Raw genomic sequence first — 18,987 nt, 5'->3', positions numbered from 1 at the left:
AGAGATGTCAAACACTCCAGGCTTTTCAACTTCCACTAACAGCTGGGAACAAGTATCAGTAAAATCAGACTGCCTTTTTCTTTAACAAAAACAAACAAACACAGACACTTTGCAAATGAGAATTAAGTGGAGCTGTGATATTTTAGATAAGTCTAGATACAAAATGGGGGGGATGAACATGGCATTCATTCAGTGCTGGTGCAGCTGGATCCTCTGCTGTCATAAACTTATGACTCTTGGTTCCTTCTCCTTGCAGAAACCCACATAGCCAGCACTGAGCTGAAGTCCAGGAATCTTGCTGTATCTGAGTTGAGCAGATGATCTTATTTATTTTAATTTCAAGATGACCAAGGATGTACCTGCTTTTGAAATTGTTCAATAATTCACTGGAATGGACAAAGCAGACATATTTAAAATACCTAATTTAAGCAAAAATAGCCAGCAAATTTAATATCTAATTTAAACAGAAATCCAAGCCAGTTGCATCATGGGCATTTCAGAACAAACACAACAAGAAAACACCCCAACGATTATAATAACTGGAGTTGCAAAACTGCAGGACTAGGAGCCACAACACAAAGGCTCTTACTGAGGTAAGCATGAAGATGCTTCTTGGTACGTTATTTCTGTGCTGAACTGCACTGAAACACACCAAAACCTGTCCTCTCAAAACTCAGCAATGGAAATATCCAACAACAGCTACCAGCACCTGCCCTCACCACTTTGTCCAAGAGGTTCTAGTCCCCAGCAGCCACAAAAATCCCTCCAACCTGAAACATTCAGGAACAAGTCAAATCTTAATTCACACTCCAGAAAAACACCTTGGTAATTATCTCTGAACAGGCAACGCTCACAGATCAAATCCTTTCAATGAGTACTGAATATGACAACTCTATCATGGAAAATGATGACTGCAGGGTAAAGCTTCTTTTAAAATACACAAATGAGAACTATTTTTCCATGCATCAGCTTTTACTGAATAAAATACTATAAAAGTGTGGTTTGCCAGCATACCTGTGGGGAAAAAAACCCAGAACACAAAATACAAAACCAAATCACCCCGCCAACCAAACAAAATCACTGTATCTCCATCATCCCAACAAGGACCGTGAAAACAATGCAGAAAGTGTTTTCACAGATTTTTAAGCTAGTTAACACATCAGCTTTGTTTTGTAAAATTAAAAGGGTGAACTTGAAAAGGTTAGAGCCCTAAAACTTTAATTCTTTACTGGAGTAGTAGCAAGCAGTTACAATGACACATGTCATTAGTGACATTAACCCAGACTAAAGACACCGATGTATTACTTCACACAACCTTTATGATTTTTTTACTTTTTGCTACAACTAGAAACAAACTACATTTTTCTCTGCATACAGTATGACAAGGGAAAAATTAATTGATGATTTGAGTCATTTTCTTACTGCTTTATATTGAATGATTCTGACATGACTCAATTGAAAACACCAAATTCTACAAGCTGCCACGGCAATACTAAAACAAGATGTTGGGAGTTTTTGCATCAGATATTTACTAAAAAACAGTAATTATTTAGAAAATAATTGTTATTGCTTTAGAAGGATCTCGTTAAAATAAATAGGGTATTTAACTCACTTGACAACTGCATCACTCTTGCTCAGAATAAAGCAAGAAGATACCTTTGGTATTTCTTGGGAAAAGCTGAACAATATGTGCTTGCCACCAATTCAGATTTTTTTAAAAGTTAATTTATTTTTAGAAACACAACATTCTACTGAGAAGTTCTATCCATCTTTCCACTGCACATTATTTCTTCACAAAAGCTATATACACAGGCCACTGTGAGATTTGGAAACTGTGCTGGGCTTCTCAACTGCACTTGCATTTCTGGTGGGGTACATGACTTAGGTAGCTCTTAACTCATGTTTGTGAGCCTTTACTGTCCAAAGCAGAGAGGACATTTCTCACACACATCACTGTCTGTAACTACCAAAACAACCAGCTAAACTTTACTCATAGAAATTATTCTTTACAGACAAGATGATTATCTAAATATGTTCCACACCTGAGGGTAATTTTGAAACAATGGCACATTCTTCAGACATCATGTCAATCAATCAATGACAAGAGAATGGCACTCTGCTGACAGAGCACACAGGTTACCCAGCTGCAAAACACAGCTGATTCTGAGTGATGCTGTCACAGGGCTGTAGAACTGCACTGACTTGTCACCAGGTCAATACAAAGGTGACTCAGTCAAGGGCTGTGCACCAGAATCAAGTGGTTGATAGCAGGAACACTAAAGAGGACAAACTGCACTGAGGCATCTGAAGAGAGACAAGTTCCACATTTTACACAGTCTGTTTCCAGGTTTTTTAACAAAAACGCTTACAGCAACTTTACCCCAATAATTTATTGGCTCTTTAATTTTTTTTTTTAATTTTTATTACTTTGTCTAGGACTTTTTCCAGAGATCTCTTCTACATAAAATTTGAGTTTTTTCCAAACTAGCTAGAAGATGTGTTGGGTACTTAACAGAGGAGATGGACAAGAGCAGTAACTATATAAAGTTCTGAACATTCATGTTGTAGCTACCAAGCAGCAATCATGTTTCCATTATGCAAGCTGTGGACCACTGGGCTGCAGGAACCACATAACCTCTCAATAAAGCACCCCTCAACCAGCATCAACTCAGAAAACTTAGCACACAGCTCCTCAGCTGGCTGATGCAAGCCTTGGAGCTGATTTAACCACGCACTGCTTCTGCCAGCATCGTGCCACACTGGCAGCTTTGCATGCACCAATTTTAAAGTATCTATATCTTATGACAGCTTATTTTACATCAGGTAGAAGGATTCTACTGTGTTAATATTCCTGCATGGTCCTTTAACAACTCCAGTCCAGGTCAGCCACTAAAGACACAAGCCCAAGGATCCATCCCTGGGGTGCTGCCTGCAGGAGGATTGCACACCCCCATGTCGAAAACGCCTCTCAGCTACAAGCCATGCAAGATGAAAGTCCAGACACAGCTTTGCTCTAATCTCTGCACCCCTAAAACATCTGTAAACCAGAACAGAGGACAAAGCATTTAGATGTCAAAAGTTCATTCCACTCCAAAAAAAACCCAGCCCATTTCTGGCAAATGCATTAGTCACACTGCTTATGCCACACTTATATTTTATACCTTCTGTATTAGGTCCTCTAAAAATGAATGAACAAAGTTGGAACAAATCCCTTCAGCCAACATAATGTGCTCAACACATTCCAGCTCTGCTTGCATTTTATGTATTTCCTACATGGTTACCTACCGGAAACTGTGAATACCTTGAAGCTCTTGCTGTAACACCTCTTGTGTTGTTGCTATTAAGTCCAAAGCTCCAACATACTCCGAAGTGGAGAGCAGCAACTGTACTGTGGGCTGTGTTTGGTGTACAGTAGCCATTAACTTTAGTTTATTGTATGCTTTTATACAGTTATTTCTGGTGAGTGACAGTCTTAAAACTCGAAGTGATCCTTCACACATTACTTTATCAATTTTAGAGATTTTCTCTCTAAGCAATTTTACAGCCTGGGAGGTTTTCCTGAGGTAGTCCTGCAACTCATGCTGAGAGGTCATTGCATGAAAAAATGCTTCTGAACGGAGAGAAATCTGATGAGCAATATTGACTTCCACGATGTCCAAATAATGGCTCAGCTGGGAAGATGAGGGAAGAGGAAAAACCAACATTATTGTTATGACCTGGAAGCTTTATCACCATGCAAATACACTTTCAGAGTATTTGTCTCATTGTATCACGGGGAAACTTTGCTAATAAAAGCTAAATCTCTTTGTTGTTGTGGTATAATAACTTCTTCTTAAATTATCTCAAGATCACTGAGGGAAGACTGATTTGATGCCTTTCCTGCTTGAAAATAAAAAGTTAGAAAAGCAAATAAATCTAAAATACCCAAGTTTTGTACCACATGGTTTCACACTGGCCACAGAATATGGACAATAACCAGGAGACAGCTCTGCATACTGGCTTGCAAGCAACAGTACATACATGCAGATAAGCTATGAAATTTGGGTCACTGAAGCTGCTACAGTTGAAGCCACTTTTTTTGATGACACACGACTAGAATGGCTCTGCTTATTTAAAAAGCTGTAGTACCTTCTTTGTACAAAAATCTCCAGGGTATCTCTGCCTGCAGCTGTACTTTTGCCAACCAGCTGGAATTAGTACTAAGCCTATTTCTTGTGTGCTGGCACTGTGGAATTCCCAGAGACAGAGTACACCTACACGTTCAGAACCTGAAATTCAAATTCTCTATGTCCAACAGTTACCAGACCACTGCGCTGGTCTGATTCTTTGACTGTAATAGCTCTGTGTTTTGGCTTAAGCTGAATATGCAAACACAAAGTTCTGAGGCTTTAGGATGCCCATCTGAATGTTAATACTCAGATGACCTGGTTTCTCAGAGGTGCCAAGCATTCAAACCTCCTGCTGAATTCCAAAAGGCCAACCAGAGATGGAAAGGAAATGAGCTGGAGAATGGCTGCTTCTTGTAGTTATTTTCATACTGCTTCCCACGGATACACTAGGGATTTATACAATATGCAAACCCACCTTTTTATTCACACCTAATTTAATCAGAAGCATCCTCTACCAACCAGCTGTGACACACCTAGCCACAGGGAAAGCCAAGACAGACTCTGACACAGGGATCAGAGAAAGGGCTATTACAAACAATTATTTATGTGATTGTACCAATGCCCTAGGTCCCTTCACTATGCTAAACAAGGTAGAACAAACAGAGCAAACAGCACCTGCCACAAAAAGCTTACAGTCCCAATGTAGGGCAACACATGGGAGAAGGTAAAGAAGAAAACACCATGAGAAAATTTTTGAAGTAGATCAACAGCAGTATAAAAGATCTTGCTTATGACAAGGTTTTCAAAATCCCGTTGGAAAATGGTGCCTGGAGCTAGGGACAACTATGGCAGCAGGGTGCATATTTACATGCGGTAAGTGTAAACCTCGTGCATTTCAGAGGCTTTAAAAAGTAAAACAACAAATGTGGGCTCATTTCAGTCATATGAAGCAGTGTTTTCACTCCTCTGCATCAGTGAGGGTCTGGGTCTGCTTCAACACAAGTCCTTTCTGAGTGTCCATGCTGCTTCCAGGCACATTTTGGGAATTTCACAGCATATGCCAGACACTGCTTTTTCATCTTCAGACAGCAACTGCCCCAAAAAACTCCTAAGAAGCCTTTCTCCAACTTTAGATGTGGAGGACAACCTAACAAACCTTTGAGTTAGCCTCCAGCAAGGTCTGTCATTTCTTCCTGAGTTGGCAGGAGAGCAGGAAGACTAATTCCCAGAAATTTGGAAACACCTTCAGACAACCTCATGATATTTTTTCCTAAGGTACCGCATTTTTTCCTGATGTACCTCACCACTTAGATTTTCTAAAAGCATTTTATGGGCACTTGTACTGTAAAGATGACTCATTATGAGATTTTCTATATTATGACTAGATAACTAGCAAAAAAAGATAAAAACAACCAAGAACAGACTTCTGTTTCCAGTATGAAAGAAACCACTCTGCTTTCACATTTTCCTTTGTGAAATGCAAAAACAGATCAGTGCAGGCAACAACAAAAGTAAGAGAAATCTCCTAAAACACAAACACCACAGGATTTAGCATTGTTTTTAGCATAGAAACTACAGTGCCTTGAATCTGAAATTTTCCTGAGATGTTGGAAAATAACAGTCCGACACAGTGTACAACCTGTGCAATCCAGCTTTCCCTTCTCACGAACTGCTCTTCCTCACTAAGAAAACTACTCCACACCTCTGAAGTTCTCCATATACAGCTGTTTCAGTAAACATATATATTCAGTTCTTCATATACAGTTGTCGTGAAAAAGCCAGTTGTTACATAATACACAGATTCTTTTTTTCCAGATTTGACAGATTTACTGAGCAGGGAAAAAAAGTTCTCTTTCAGTAGGATGCTTCCTGCATGATTTACTAACAATATGCAGCCTGATGTAAAATGAGAGATAGCAAAGCCCACAATGATGTCTCAAGAAACACTACATAGCAGCAGCCATGGAGTTCCTTTGCAGTATCCACCAGCAATGATGGATAACCATAACTTGTGTCAAAGTTGTACCTTTTCTTGAAGTAACTTGGAGGAAGCTGCATCACGATTTCCTTTTCCACCAGCGGTACTAAAATGAGACCATGGTAAAACGGCATTAAATGTTAAGGAATCTTCCAAGGCAAAATCTGGTTTCATAAAAATCTGAAACAGAAAAACAAAAGAAATAAATGTGCCTCACTCACCCCTATATTTTTTGCCCCAGTTAAACACATCTCCTGTCTCACTAAGCTAACAGAGACCTTATTTGTTGGTTTCAACATCCAGATTTTCATTTATCTGGGCAAACAAATTAATTCCAGACTTTACAACCAATGTATTTTAAAAGCCTGTGTGATCTGACAGCACCTTATCCTCCTGAAAGTGGAAGTCACAGCTCCAAAATTACATATGTATTCAACCACCTGAGATGACCCAAACACCCTGAGTGTGCAAACATAGGTAGCTTGGAAGTGCAGGTGGGTTCTCTCAAGGATCTGATCAAAGCTTCTTCACTAACAAGGGCATCCTGTTGCTGATCTGCTCATTCCTGGGGCCACAGCTCCCACCAGACTGATCATCCAGCGGGCTGTGAGGGTGCAGCAAGTGTTCCCTGGGAGGGAGCAGAACCTCAAGCTGACATCCCGTAGGGCAGGATGTAGCAACTGTGCTGGGCACAGGAAGAGTCAACAACATGTAACATTAACCACACCTCCTGGAGAACTATTAATCTAAAATTCTCTCTGGTAACATTATTCATACTTGACAAAACCTTGAGCTTACAGACAGGCAGTAGAACCCTCTTCCTTTTATTTATGAAGTGTAATTTTAAAAGGTTCAACACAGACTGCAGCATTACACCACACTCAAGCATTCTTGTCTCCTGGACTTTAAACACTGCAGTGACAGCTACTCAAGTCGCAGCCTACACGACTGGCACAGAGATGCTGAGTATTAATATTACTCTGACTTCTTAGTGTACCTATAAAAAAAATATTCAGACTAAAATGGAATCTCAAGCTGTGTCTTTTGTCAATCTGACACAAAAATCCACATCATGTATGCTCCATGCTTATATGCAAGAGAGCTCTGATCAAGGATTCAAGTAGTTAAACCTTATGCTGAGTTGTACACTAGGCAATATTCAAGCTTTTCTCAAACTCTTCAGTTTTCTCTTCCTCCTAGACTGGCTAATTCTGCTCAGCTCTGAGGTCTTAACTTCATTTACTTAAAGATGAAAAAAATAATGGTATTTGTATTTTACTTTAAGAGAAAAACTGAGACCATGGAAACAGTAAGAAAAAAAAAACAACAAAGCAAATCAATCTTAGTCTTTAAATTCTGAGCACTACAGATCTTGAAAATCAACCCAAGTCATCAGTGAGGCACAATTTCTACAAAGAACAGAGTACATGCATATATCCAACACTTCATGTGAGAAAGTCTTACAACACCTCCAAGTGCCCAGAAGCCATACCTTAGGTACTTGTTCCAGATCTGTCCTGGATTTATCTAAAATTAAACAAAACACAGGTAGTCATTCATTAGCAAACAATAGGAAACAATTCCCTTGAACAAGTGAATCCCATGAGGAAGTTTTCAAGACGATGATGCCATATTCCTCACAGAGGGGAAACAGTCTTACAAACTGAAATGAAATTTTCTAACTGAACATGAGGAGAAGCTTGATGATACGAGGACAGTCAAGCACTGGAGCAGGCAGCCCAGAAGGGCTGGGTACTTCGGAGATTTTCCGGATATATATTTGTAGATATTTTCTGGATATTTCTAGTTTTCTTGGTAAAGCTTTGAATGGATTGGTCTGACCTCACAGCTGAACTGGCTTTGAGATGGCAGTTGCAGTAAAGGCCTTCTGAAGTCCCTGCCAACCTGAAATATTCTGATTCCTTGAAGTACTCTTTTGTCCTTTGCAGTTCAGGTCTCAACCCACTCAAGGGAGCTTGTAGTTGGCTGCTTTGGCAGTGTCAGTGTTTGTCATACAAAGCAATCCACTTAGCACTTCACATTCATTAGTGCACTGGCAAGGCCCAGTAAAAGGCCCTTCAAACATCATCCCAGTTTTAATGCCTCAGACTGAAGCTGCCCATATAATCATTTTTGCACAGCACTTGGAGATTGGATGCACAAAGACTGGCAGGAAGGATGAACAAGGACTCGGGCCAGAGTCCCAATCACTGACCAAGCAGCACAGCAGGACTAATTCCCATGGAGTATGCTGACCTGACAATTGCAGAGGGTGAGAGAACTGAGTTGGGAAAAGAGTTAATTCATTATATCCCAGCAGAACTCGAAGAAAAGGCAAATTCAGACTTTTGAGGTTCAGCCAAAATCCCTTGTCCCAGCCTTACTCATTACTTTAGTGGGCATTATGAAGAGGGGGCACACTGGAGGACAAAAAAGTTGAGAAATTTTATAAGCCACAAGCCCATATCTCTGCTGGACAGTCTGCTCAACCCTGACAAACACGGTAAGTGCTACCCCAGCATCAGCTGCCATACTGCTCTCTTTGGATTTTACTTCATTTGCCTCTTACTTTATTTGTATCAAAGTACAAAAGGCAACCTTGGAATTACCCTGCTGTCCTCAGCCTTTGGACAGACCAATTCTTACAGGAGTGAAATGCTAAGTCTTGTGGGATGGAGTTAGAGGAAGACAGGAAACAGTAACAGCAGAATTTATAGAAAGTCACAAGCTTCAGACTACCAAATGATGCTTCTACTAAGAACTGTCCAGCTACACAAGGAGATCCCAGTTACTTTGGTGACAGTAACTTTCCCTTTTTAAAAACATTCAGACTCTTTTAAGATGGATTAAGGTAAGACTGAAGAAAGCCCTTTCATTTTGCAGTATGCAGCACAGACAGATTCATTCTGGAACAGCTATTCCAAAGTAACACCAACACAGAGAAACCCCGCAGAAGGGCTTCTTTTTGCACAGAAGAGGAGGAAGAAAGTCAGCAGAAACAACTTGATCAAAAGGAGTAAACTACTGAATCCCTTTTGCTGTATTACCCGTAGACATATCAAAGAGATTGATAAATGAAGACTTATCAAAGAGATTGATAAATGAACCTTGTTATGCTAATGTTTTTGAGAAAGTAAATTAAAATAAATAATAAAAAACTTTCTCCAAGTTATGAGTGTTTCTTTTACTTTTTTTTTCTTTTTTTTCTTTTGCCCCTTGCCTTCCTTCCTGTCTAGTTTCCTATTAGTTGAGCTACTTCCATGAAGTCCTGAAATTCAGCCTCCACATGCAGGTTTGAGCTCCCCAGCACAAAGCAGACCTACACATACTGGAATGAATCATGTCAAGAGCCACAAAGATGATTAAGAAACAAGGAGGAGAGACTGTTTAGACTGGAAAAGCCCAGGGAAGGTCAATGTGCTTAAAGATCTGATGAGGGGGTGCAAAGAACACAAAGCTGTTTTTTCTCAGTGGTGCCCAGTGCCAGGACAGGAGGCAATGGGCAGAAACTGATACATGAAAGATTTCATTTGAACACAAGGAAGTATTTTTACTGTGAGGGTGGTAAAACACTGAAACAGGTTGCCCAGATAGATTGTCCATTTCCATCTGTGAGATTCACAATCCAGCTGAACATTGTCCTCCCATAGGTGGTCCTGGCTTGAGCAGATGGTCTAGACTAGATCATCTTGAGATATTATTTCCCACCTCAGCCATGATATGACTCTCATGGCAGAGATACAGGAATGGCACTGCAGTTCTTCACTGATGCAAATTTGATGCAACAGTTTCAATGGATCTTTAAATAAACAGCAGTTAAAGAAAACACTGCCAGGGCCACAATGACCTGTCACAAATCCAAACATGCCAAGAAGAAGTTTAAAAGCAGGTATCACTAACGTTTTGACCTATGAAATGTCAGCAGTGGTCATGAATACCTCTAAGCCTACCACGTCTGAGTTTCCAAGTCTTGTTTCAAAGAAATCATCAGCTATTATTGTACATGAAGGTCTCAAGCAACAGAGACAATTAGTAGATTATAGAATCAATGATGAGTAACATTCATAACACTTGCTACCGATGTTATAACATACTGATATAAAAAGACACCACTTTTTAATAAGTAAAGGAGGCTTTGACTGTACCGTGAGTGTGTAATAGTGTCCTGTCAAAGGTATCTTTAGGAGTACAAATATTCTTGCACCTTTCATGAACCTTCTCTCTCTGCAGAAGAGAAAATATATTAAAAAATTATTCTGATGCTTAAAACCCAGATTTTTCTTTCATTTGAAGCAAAACATTCAGTAAAACACAACTAAATTATGCAAAATAATTCTGGCAGGTTCACAGTATTTTCTTCCTCTTATAAGCTCAGACGAAGTTTGTCCAGGTGAAAGGTACTAAAAACTTCAACCTATAGTGGATGTGTTGTTTTTTTCCTGTATCTTTACATCTCAAGAGAAAATAAACACAGAAGTTATTGAAGAGGTTTAATAACTTCTCTACATAATGATATACAATCATAGATCAACTGTAATTACATATACAAACACTTATTTGCTGACTAATCCAGGAATCACACTAACACACAAAGAATTCTTTTTCATTGCTAAATCAAATTGGATGAAAGTAGAAATTACTTGCACATATTACTAATGAGTACCTTGCTGAAACCACATATCTTGTTTCATCATGCTGAGCTTTGAATTTTAAACACCACCAGAGACCACAGTGGTGATAAATTATGTTTCTAAAGAACACCAATGCTAACTAGATTTCTGCAAGAAGCTACATCACAGCTCAGGTCCTAGTTTCAAAACCTTCCTTCATTTAGCAGTCACTGCATGAAGTACTAATTTTAAAGGATGAAATCTTAAAACATTTTAGATGCTGAGTATGTCAGTTAAAGGCAATAGTTCAGTTGTAGTTCATTTATAAACAATTCCCTTCTACAGACTTTATAATTACACAAGTAACATTTCTTGCAGCTAATTCTGAACTAGCAAAAAAATAAGGAAGTTACAAACCAAGGAAGCAGAGAACAGCAGGAGACTTCCACATGTTCTTTCAGTTAAAAAAAAAAAAGAAGAATACTAAATTCTTACTGACACTTGTATTTTTAAGAAATTGTAGAAGTCTCCTACTGGTCTTGGTGTCCTTAGGTGTAGCCTACACTTCCCTGTTACAAAAGAAATCACCAAGACAATAGGCCTGTTTATAGTTTAAGAAGTTAATGTATAAATGTTTCAATGTTTAGATTGAAGACTCCTAAAATATATTGCCAACCCTTGCAGCAAAGGTCTCAGAATGCTATGCTGCATTGTAGAGCCCAATCCTTAAAGGAAAAAAGGATTAACAACCAGAAAAAAAAAAAAAACAAACAAAACGAACTGCAAGCCCTGGTGCAGAGCTCAGTACTCAGAAACAGAAGTTAAAAATAACATGAAATTGCCTCAGGACAATTCAGAGAGCATTTTCCACACAATGGGTTCTGAGATTATAAAACCAGAAATGTCTAATGAAGACCCAAACAACACTGAAAAAGCAAATTAATTATCAACTAACTGTACAGTGGGCTACTAGCCAGGATAATCTAATTAGAAGAAGGATCTCTTTCTGGCTCCTAGGACTATGTGCATCTAATTGGGGGTTCTTACCGGAGTGATTTCCTGTTGGTATAATGCAAAATGTTCCTTGGTGATCTGTGGGAGGTAGAATGAAGGCGTGACTTCAGTGTCCACAAAGTCCACTCCCCATGTTTTTGTAAAGAAATCAGATTCCCTTTTTGCTAACCTAGGGTCATTTAGTGCTGCTGGGAGATTGACTTTGGAATGATAAATAGTCCATCTTTGCTGATCCACAACTAGAGATGGGCTGTCATGTAAGTTATTGGGATTGCCTGCAGCACAAAAGACAAGACAGTTTGTTAGGGTAAGAAACAAAGCTGTAAGCTTTTGCTAAAATGTGGTTCTTAAGCAAACCATATTTTACCAATTACATACTGGATTAGAATTAGCTATGCAAACAACTGATGATATTCTCCTTCTGCAACACTTCACCTGCATTTCTTCTATGAGATAAACCAACTCAAGTTTTGAACACAGAAGTGGTGCATTGACACTCATTGAACAGATTTCATTCAACATTAGTTTCTACTGAAGAGAAAAAGATTCCAACCACAAACATATTTCTAATAATCTGATCTTGATCAGAATGAGAGCTGCAATGCATTAGCATTATATGCCAAAATTCTTAAGATCCCATCCCACCTACTCCTTTGTGTAAAGTAAGCCTTAGTGCAACAAAACAGCTGGAACCATGACCAAAATCTGGTTTAACAACAGCACCAGAGACTTAGTACTACAGACAGGTCACTTGCTTCCTCCTGCAGAAGGGCTGGGATGTCTCCCACAAGGAATGCAGTCAGGCTCCAAGCACACTGGACACGTCTGCTACCAGCTCTGTCAGACTGCACCCTCCTCTTACATGGAGTATGGATCATAGCTGTAATGTGGAATGATTCAAGCAAAGTCCCACCTATAATGGGGACACCTTAAAACAAGCTGCAAATAGTCTCTCCTATTGCTCCAAAGGGACACTGGGTGGTGTAAAAAAGAATCACAGCATGCTTGGGAGACTATGGCTTAGTACACTACACCCAGTACGCAAGAAATATTGACTGGATAGCTGGGAATCGTTCAGCAAGCTGAGCTGCTTTTTCCCTCTGCCTGCACACCGGCATTACCTGTGGGTTCCTTGGGACACACATCCGGCAGGGACTGCACAGGGCGAAAGCGTTTTGTGGCGTCCACTTCTTTTTTAAAGAAAGCATCACTGCTGTTCGACTGAGGCACTGGTGAAGAACTGTGGCTTGATGCCATTGCATAAAATCACCACTTGATAAAAGCTAAATAGGAAACAATAGATATCAAGGCTTTAATAAAGCTCTGGGGAGACACTGTATGAAAACAATGACACTCCAGTATTGTTTTTAACTGCAATACTTCAACTGACACATTTCAACAACAGGAGAAAGTTTATTTTAAACACAAAAATAAAAGGCAGAATGTAACTTCATAGTCTATTCCTCACACACCGGTAGGTTTGGAGGATAGCCTGTTCTTGTGCACAGCAACAATAATAAAAAAAAAAAAGCAAGTCTTTCAGGCACTTTTTCCTTTCTTGCCATAACTACTGCAGCCACAGTGCATACATTCACAATAGAATTTCCTCTCAAATATCAGGAAACCTCGTACTTGAATCAGGAAAATGGACAATTTAACTTTTATGGCTGCCTAGTAAAGTACAATTTATTGCAGCATAATGTATTTGCATAGAGAAGACAATTATATCACAGACCAAAAAGCTCCAGAGTAAGCAAAGTCCCACTAATTTTCAGTTCAATTTTAAGATCCCAGTTTGAAAATAAATAGGCTTAAAAATTTTACACTGAGGCTGAACTGAACGAGTTCTTTCTATCTGTAAACAAAACTGCATTTCCATCAAAGTATCAGACAGTAGTACACTACACAACTATTGGAGGTTTTAGAATTTATTAAAACTGCACAGTTCAAAGACTGCCTGTTCAAAGGGACTCATCTGGATCTTCGCCTTTAAGGAGAAATTAAAGACATCTAGCAAGATCTTAGCATTTAACTACTAACCCTTAATGGACACTTAAATTACTCACTACCCTGTGAAGGAGCACAAAAACATTAAAGGCCAATTTTATCTTCAAGTGCTAAAGCAGGCACCAAGGGATGGCTGTATCTCACCCTGTCAGCTTCCAGCAGCATCACATATATTACAAATCTCATTTGGAAAAGAAAAAGAACAGGTTCTACTTTGCTTGAAAGCGTCCTACAAAACAATTCTAAGAGAGATGTTCAGCTACAACAGAGCAACCCAATGAAGAGGTCCATAGCAAGGAAAACTTACTAGCAGACAGAGAATGGGAACAGTCAGAAGTAGTCAGACAAAAAACCTTTCCAGACATTGGACAGATCTTCCTTAAATATCATAAAGCATTAATCTCTCTCCCCCAAAAGCCCCACAAAATCCTTTTTCTCTACTACTTTTACTGCTTATGTTATTCCCTTGACATTTCCAGAGTAACTTCTTCATTAAGCTCTTCTCAAATGTTTTGGCGTGGTTTTGTGAAAAATCTAATATATGATGATAAAACACTTATTTTAGCATTCCTAAAAACACATCCAGTGCTATGTTGCCATGACCAAGTCTCCTAAAGGCATACAGTAAATTTATCTGCACTTGGAACTGCTTCAAAGTGCTGTATTTGCAGTTTCTCTCCTGAAAAAGCCCCTGTAATATGAGTCTGTTCTAGTCAGATGTATGAGCAACTCGAGCAATTTGTAGAAAGCACTGAAATCTTGTAACTCTTGCAAGCCTTTCATTAGGCCTTTCTCCTTTCCCCACAATGAAGTACCATCTAAAAGAATTGTCTAGGACATGAATTGTCTCAACTACATAAATCTGAGTGGAGAAAATGCTATCTGTGCGATGTTAGCCAAAGATTTAAAATAAATTTCAAAGACAGGTTAAGACTGAAGAGTAGCTCAACACCTCAGCATTTCAAAAACAAGCTTGGCCTACTCTTGCACAAGTATTTTCATTACTTACCACCATTAAATATTTACTGACAAATCTTAAAATAGAAAGGAAAGAGTACAATAAAATACCAGTGCAAGCAGTAACCTTCATACTGTTGAGTGGATTTCAACAAGATATAAGGCTTCATAGGCAGAGGCCTTCTTAAGTGGCACGCAATCTGATGCTGTACTAAATTATTCATAGCTAGCAGCTATTCTAAGCTATCCTCATAAGTCAGGACCTTATGGATAATCAACCCCAATGAACAACCACACTTGCACAGGAAAAAACTCATCTCTGTACTGCCCAAAACCAGGCATTCCTCAAAATGCAGTCTTTAAATTGACCAACAAAGTATAACTTCAGAAAGACAAAGAAAACTGGGCAATAGTACCTGAATTAAACCCACATTACAGAGGAACATGTGCCAAGCTCATATAAAGGCAAAAATCCTGCCCTACACTCATCTCGGTACACTAACCTTACCCACAACTGAAAAACTTTAATTTGTTCACCAACAGAAAAGCAGCTCCTTGTGCTCCACTACTAAACATTTTATAGACAAATGAATCTATAACTAGCCCCTAAATCAACATTTTAAAATACACAATAATAAACAAATTTGCTGATTTAAACATACCAAGAAAATGAAACTCGGTGTTAACACAGAACAAAACTTTGCAGAGTATTTTAACTCATTCAATTTTCCATGCAAGCGAAAGGCAGGTAAATGCAGTTAACTGCACTAACTGTGCAAAATGACAGGCAGGTAAATGCAGTTAACTGCATTAAGTGTGCAGAGTGAATGATGAAATGGTGAGTCCCCTGAGTCTCTTACTTAGAAGAACATATGGCTGTAGTAAAAATATGCAACTGTGTAACTTCATGACATCAGTGTTTAAATTACATACAATTAAAATGGGTTAGATCAACTGTGTTCTCTCTAGTAATCACCATAATTTACTCATATTTTGTCTAGCAATGTGCATTAAACTAACGCATTTAAAAAAACATTTAGAGGTTAGACACAAAAGTAGTGATGGAGCCTGGAACCCAGGATTATGGCTCTAGGTGCAACATGCCTTCAATATATTACATCAATGTTGTACACACTGTTTCAATTTCCTTATTTAAAAAGATTATATTAAATTACATTGTCACTGTAATGACTTAATACCGCTGAAGTTAAACGAAATCAGCCACGGCAACAATGAAAATAGCTTTGATGATCTGAATTGACAGTATTCCTACAGTTTGAGCACACAAAAGAGTTGTACTTCAACTTACAGCCTCCTCTTTAAAAACATTCTTGTTCAGTAACATGCTCAGCAAGTACAATATGACACAGCTGTACAACACAGCACGGAACAAAACACTGTGGTGAGGAGAGTAAGAGCCACACGCTTGGGTACTGCACAGTCAGCGAAAGCGCAGCTCTGTGAGCTAGCACTGCATTAATCACATGAGGTTATTTCTGAGATGACTGCGCTGTGACTCTTGAGTTTCGCACCCGAGGTTTCAGCTGTTGGAAGAGAGCACAACAAACAACAAAGCGTATTACTCAGAAGTAATTGCACAGGGTGGTTGTAACTCTGGAGAACGTGCTTGTTTTTCTAAGTATCAGGACTTGTACAAAAGTTCTTCAGAAACTGCCTTCTCATATTCTGAGTGTAATTATTCACATGCTTTGTTTTTCCAGTATCATTTATAGAATCTGCTCTCCAAATTTTATTTCAGCTTCAAAAATAGTGGCACCTAAGGAGAGACACTCAGCGGGAAGAGCCCTCAGGGTTCCAACTGAACATGCAACACTGAGCAAGCTCTCCTTCAAGCATTCCCCATTGTCCACAACAAGCCACACTTGGACACCAGCAGGCACTTTTCAAGGGGTATGCTCTGCATCCCAAAGGTAAGGCAGGAGAAGTGTCTCTGTGAACAGAAATGGCATGCTAAAGTCCCTGCTGCTTGTCATGGCTTTGGCAACAACAGAGTGAAATTAAAATATTTCAAGCACTCTTCTGGCTACCCAACATGCTTTGGAACAGAAAACTATCAGAAGCCACCCACAAGTCAAGCTAAAGCAAAATATTGCACCATTTCTAGAAGATATGATAAATACCAAAGATATTTATTAAAGAAAAGCATACCTAAAACATATTTAAAAGATAAAAATACACAAGGGACTCCTTCCAGGACAGCTCAACAGCTCATAAATGGCATGCTGTTATTGGCCTAATATATTTACTCTGTCCTCAAAAGTTGAGCTTTCCCTATGTATTATTACACACCTCTAAATCAGCAGGATTTCACCCTGTAACAGGGAAACCATGGTATAAGCAAAGTACACGGCACCTCTGCAAGACAATGTGAGCCAGACTGCACTCGTGCAAGCTTTCACTTTTTTTTTTTCAACCAGCTAATTCCTCAGGCTGAAATTTCCATGCTTGTCCCTGGTGCCCTGAGACAGACATCCATCCCTGTTGCAGCAGGGGAGCCAAGGTTAGCTTGAAGCAGAAACATTTAAGCAGTTTCAGAGACTGAGGTTAAAGCTGTGGGAGCTGCTCTGCTAAGCCAAGCTCTTTCTGAACACCTACTTCCACCATGGGGTTTCAGAGGAGGAAGATGATGACTGTCAGGGGAATGATGAGGCCAGAGTCAGAGAACAGCTGCGACCTGTCCTCATGGCAAGCCACCTACATTTGAAGCACACTCCAACATAAAACCTCTTCACACAACTTAGAGAGGAGGCCACATGAGCTTGGCCTTTCTGAGAGCCTAATAAATATATTTGTATTCACAAAAAACCCCACGTATTTGAGTGCATTCTGCACACCCCAACAGTATCCCCAGTCTCCTGTTCTCACACTGAGGGTGTACCTTCTCTGCAAAGTTAGCATGACTGGTGACCATCCAGGTTAGCCTTGCTAGGATGAAATCAACCCAACAAGGAAGCAATGTATGAGTTATCTGCATTTCCCATCAGCCTTGCTCAGCCACACATGCTGTTATGCCCCAGCAGATTCTGTAATTCTTCAGACTGTGCTACTTTCCCAACAAACTGCAGAATGGGGACTGTGGAAAAGCAAAAGCTCTTGAATAGCCCAAAGAGTAATGCCGCCACCCTCCCCTTGAATTGTCTCTTTCATAAGAACATCTCAAAACACTCCCCTCAAACAGGGAAAGAAGCAAGAAAAAACAGTAGTGACTCCAAAGAAAGAACAGAACAGCTGCATATCCACTGCAAAGCACCATGGGTAGCCTACAAGGCCAGGATAAAACAACATCTGACTTTCATATTATCACATTTTGTACTGGTTTCTTTTGCCCTTCCCAGCTGTAACCACATGAACAGCAGATTAAAAAAAAAAAAAAAGTTTAAAAAAAAAGCTTTAGCTGAGAATAATTTCTTTAAACCAGGAATAAAATCCTCTGAAAATAATTACCCCAAAATGTCCCATCACTGAATAGCATCTTGTTATTTAATATAATCCACAGGTGAAAAGATTTTGTCAAAAACTGGAAAGCAATTTCTCTCCTTTTAGACAAACTATCTAGAAAGTAATATTTTGCTTTCATTCAGGTACCAAATAAACAATTATACTAAACACTTGTGATGTACCCACTGTAGCAAATGTACTTCCTCTCACCTGGAAACCCAACCTCCCAATGCTGAACACTAATTTGAAATCAGAAGGCAGATTCTGTGCTGGAGAAACAGACCTACCTACAGCTATTTATGCACCCAGTTCTTCCACACCAGAGGTGTCAGAATCGTTCAGAAACAATCATCAAAGCGGCAAAAATATGTGTCAGAAAAGGCCTTGTGGTTAGTTGCCCACACTATCATAGGAGATGAGAATGAAGTCTCTTTGTACCCTTTTTTCCAAGCATCAGCATTACAGTGTGCATTATCCCCTTGGAAAACAGTGAAATACAAGCATCTTACAGAGCTCCAGAGAGGTCCACACAGCTGGACAAAGACCAAGGAGCCCCAGCAGGCATTCCTGCTACAAGTGTGTTAAAGGTAGAGACTGCAGAGCAGCGACATGTGAAGAAAAGGCAAAAGAACTGCACCAGCCCCAGCAAAAATCCAAACCGAGGTCCTGACGTGACAAAAGGAGTCCAACCGCTGCTTATGGCAATTTGTGTCAACAGCACGATTCCCTGTGCAGCCCCTCCACTTGCCATCTTCAGCAGGACTAGGCTCTTGTTCATCAGAAAATAACTTCCTAAAAATACAAATTTTCATGGGAATCGTGTGTTCCAAAGCATTATCCAAGTCCTGAACTG

General features: G+C 39.5%; 1 protein-coding gene across 3 annotated transcripts in view; it reads right to left on the bottom strand.

Annotated features, from left to right (window-relative positions):
- Window positions 1-18,987, bottom strand: part of VPS54 (VPS54 subunit of GARP complex) — a 47,578-nt gene that overhangs the window by 25,684 nt on the left and 2,907 nt on the right. For 2 of the 3 annotated variants that reach the window (XM_038130944.1, XM_038130946.1), the window contains exons 3-8: window positions 12,833-12,994; window positions 11,745-11,986; window positions 10,233-10,311; window positions 7,580-7,614; window positions 6,136-6,267; window positions 3,286-3,671 (exon numbers count right to left, since the gene is read on the bottom strand). In XM_038130944.1, coding sequence (XP_037986872.1) covers window positions 3,286-3,671; window positions 6,136-6,267; window positions 7,580-7,614; window positions 10,233-10,311; window positions 11,745-11,986; window positions 12,833-12,968 — 1,010 coding nt within the window. In that variant the 5' untranslated portion in view covers window positions 12,969-12,994. The remainder of the gene's footprint in view (window positions 1-3,285; window positions 3,672-6,135; window positions 6,268-7,579; window positions 7,615-10,232; window positions 10,312-11,744; window positions 11,987-12,832; window positions 12,995-18,987) is intronic. The other variant, XM_038130945.1, reaches the window with a different exon arrangement.

Source organism: Motacilla alba, chromosome 3 (genome assembly GCF_015832195.1).
Source record: "Motacilla alba alba isolate MOTALB_02 chromosome 3, Motacilla_alba_V1.0_pri, whole genome shotgun sequence".
Lineage (NCBI taxonomy): Eukaryota > Metazoa > Chordata > Aves > Passeriformes > Motacillidae > Motacilla > Motacilla alba.
Note: the sequence above shows the minus strand (reverse complement) of the source record. Positions and strands in the feature narration are given on the sequence as shown.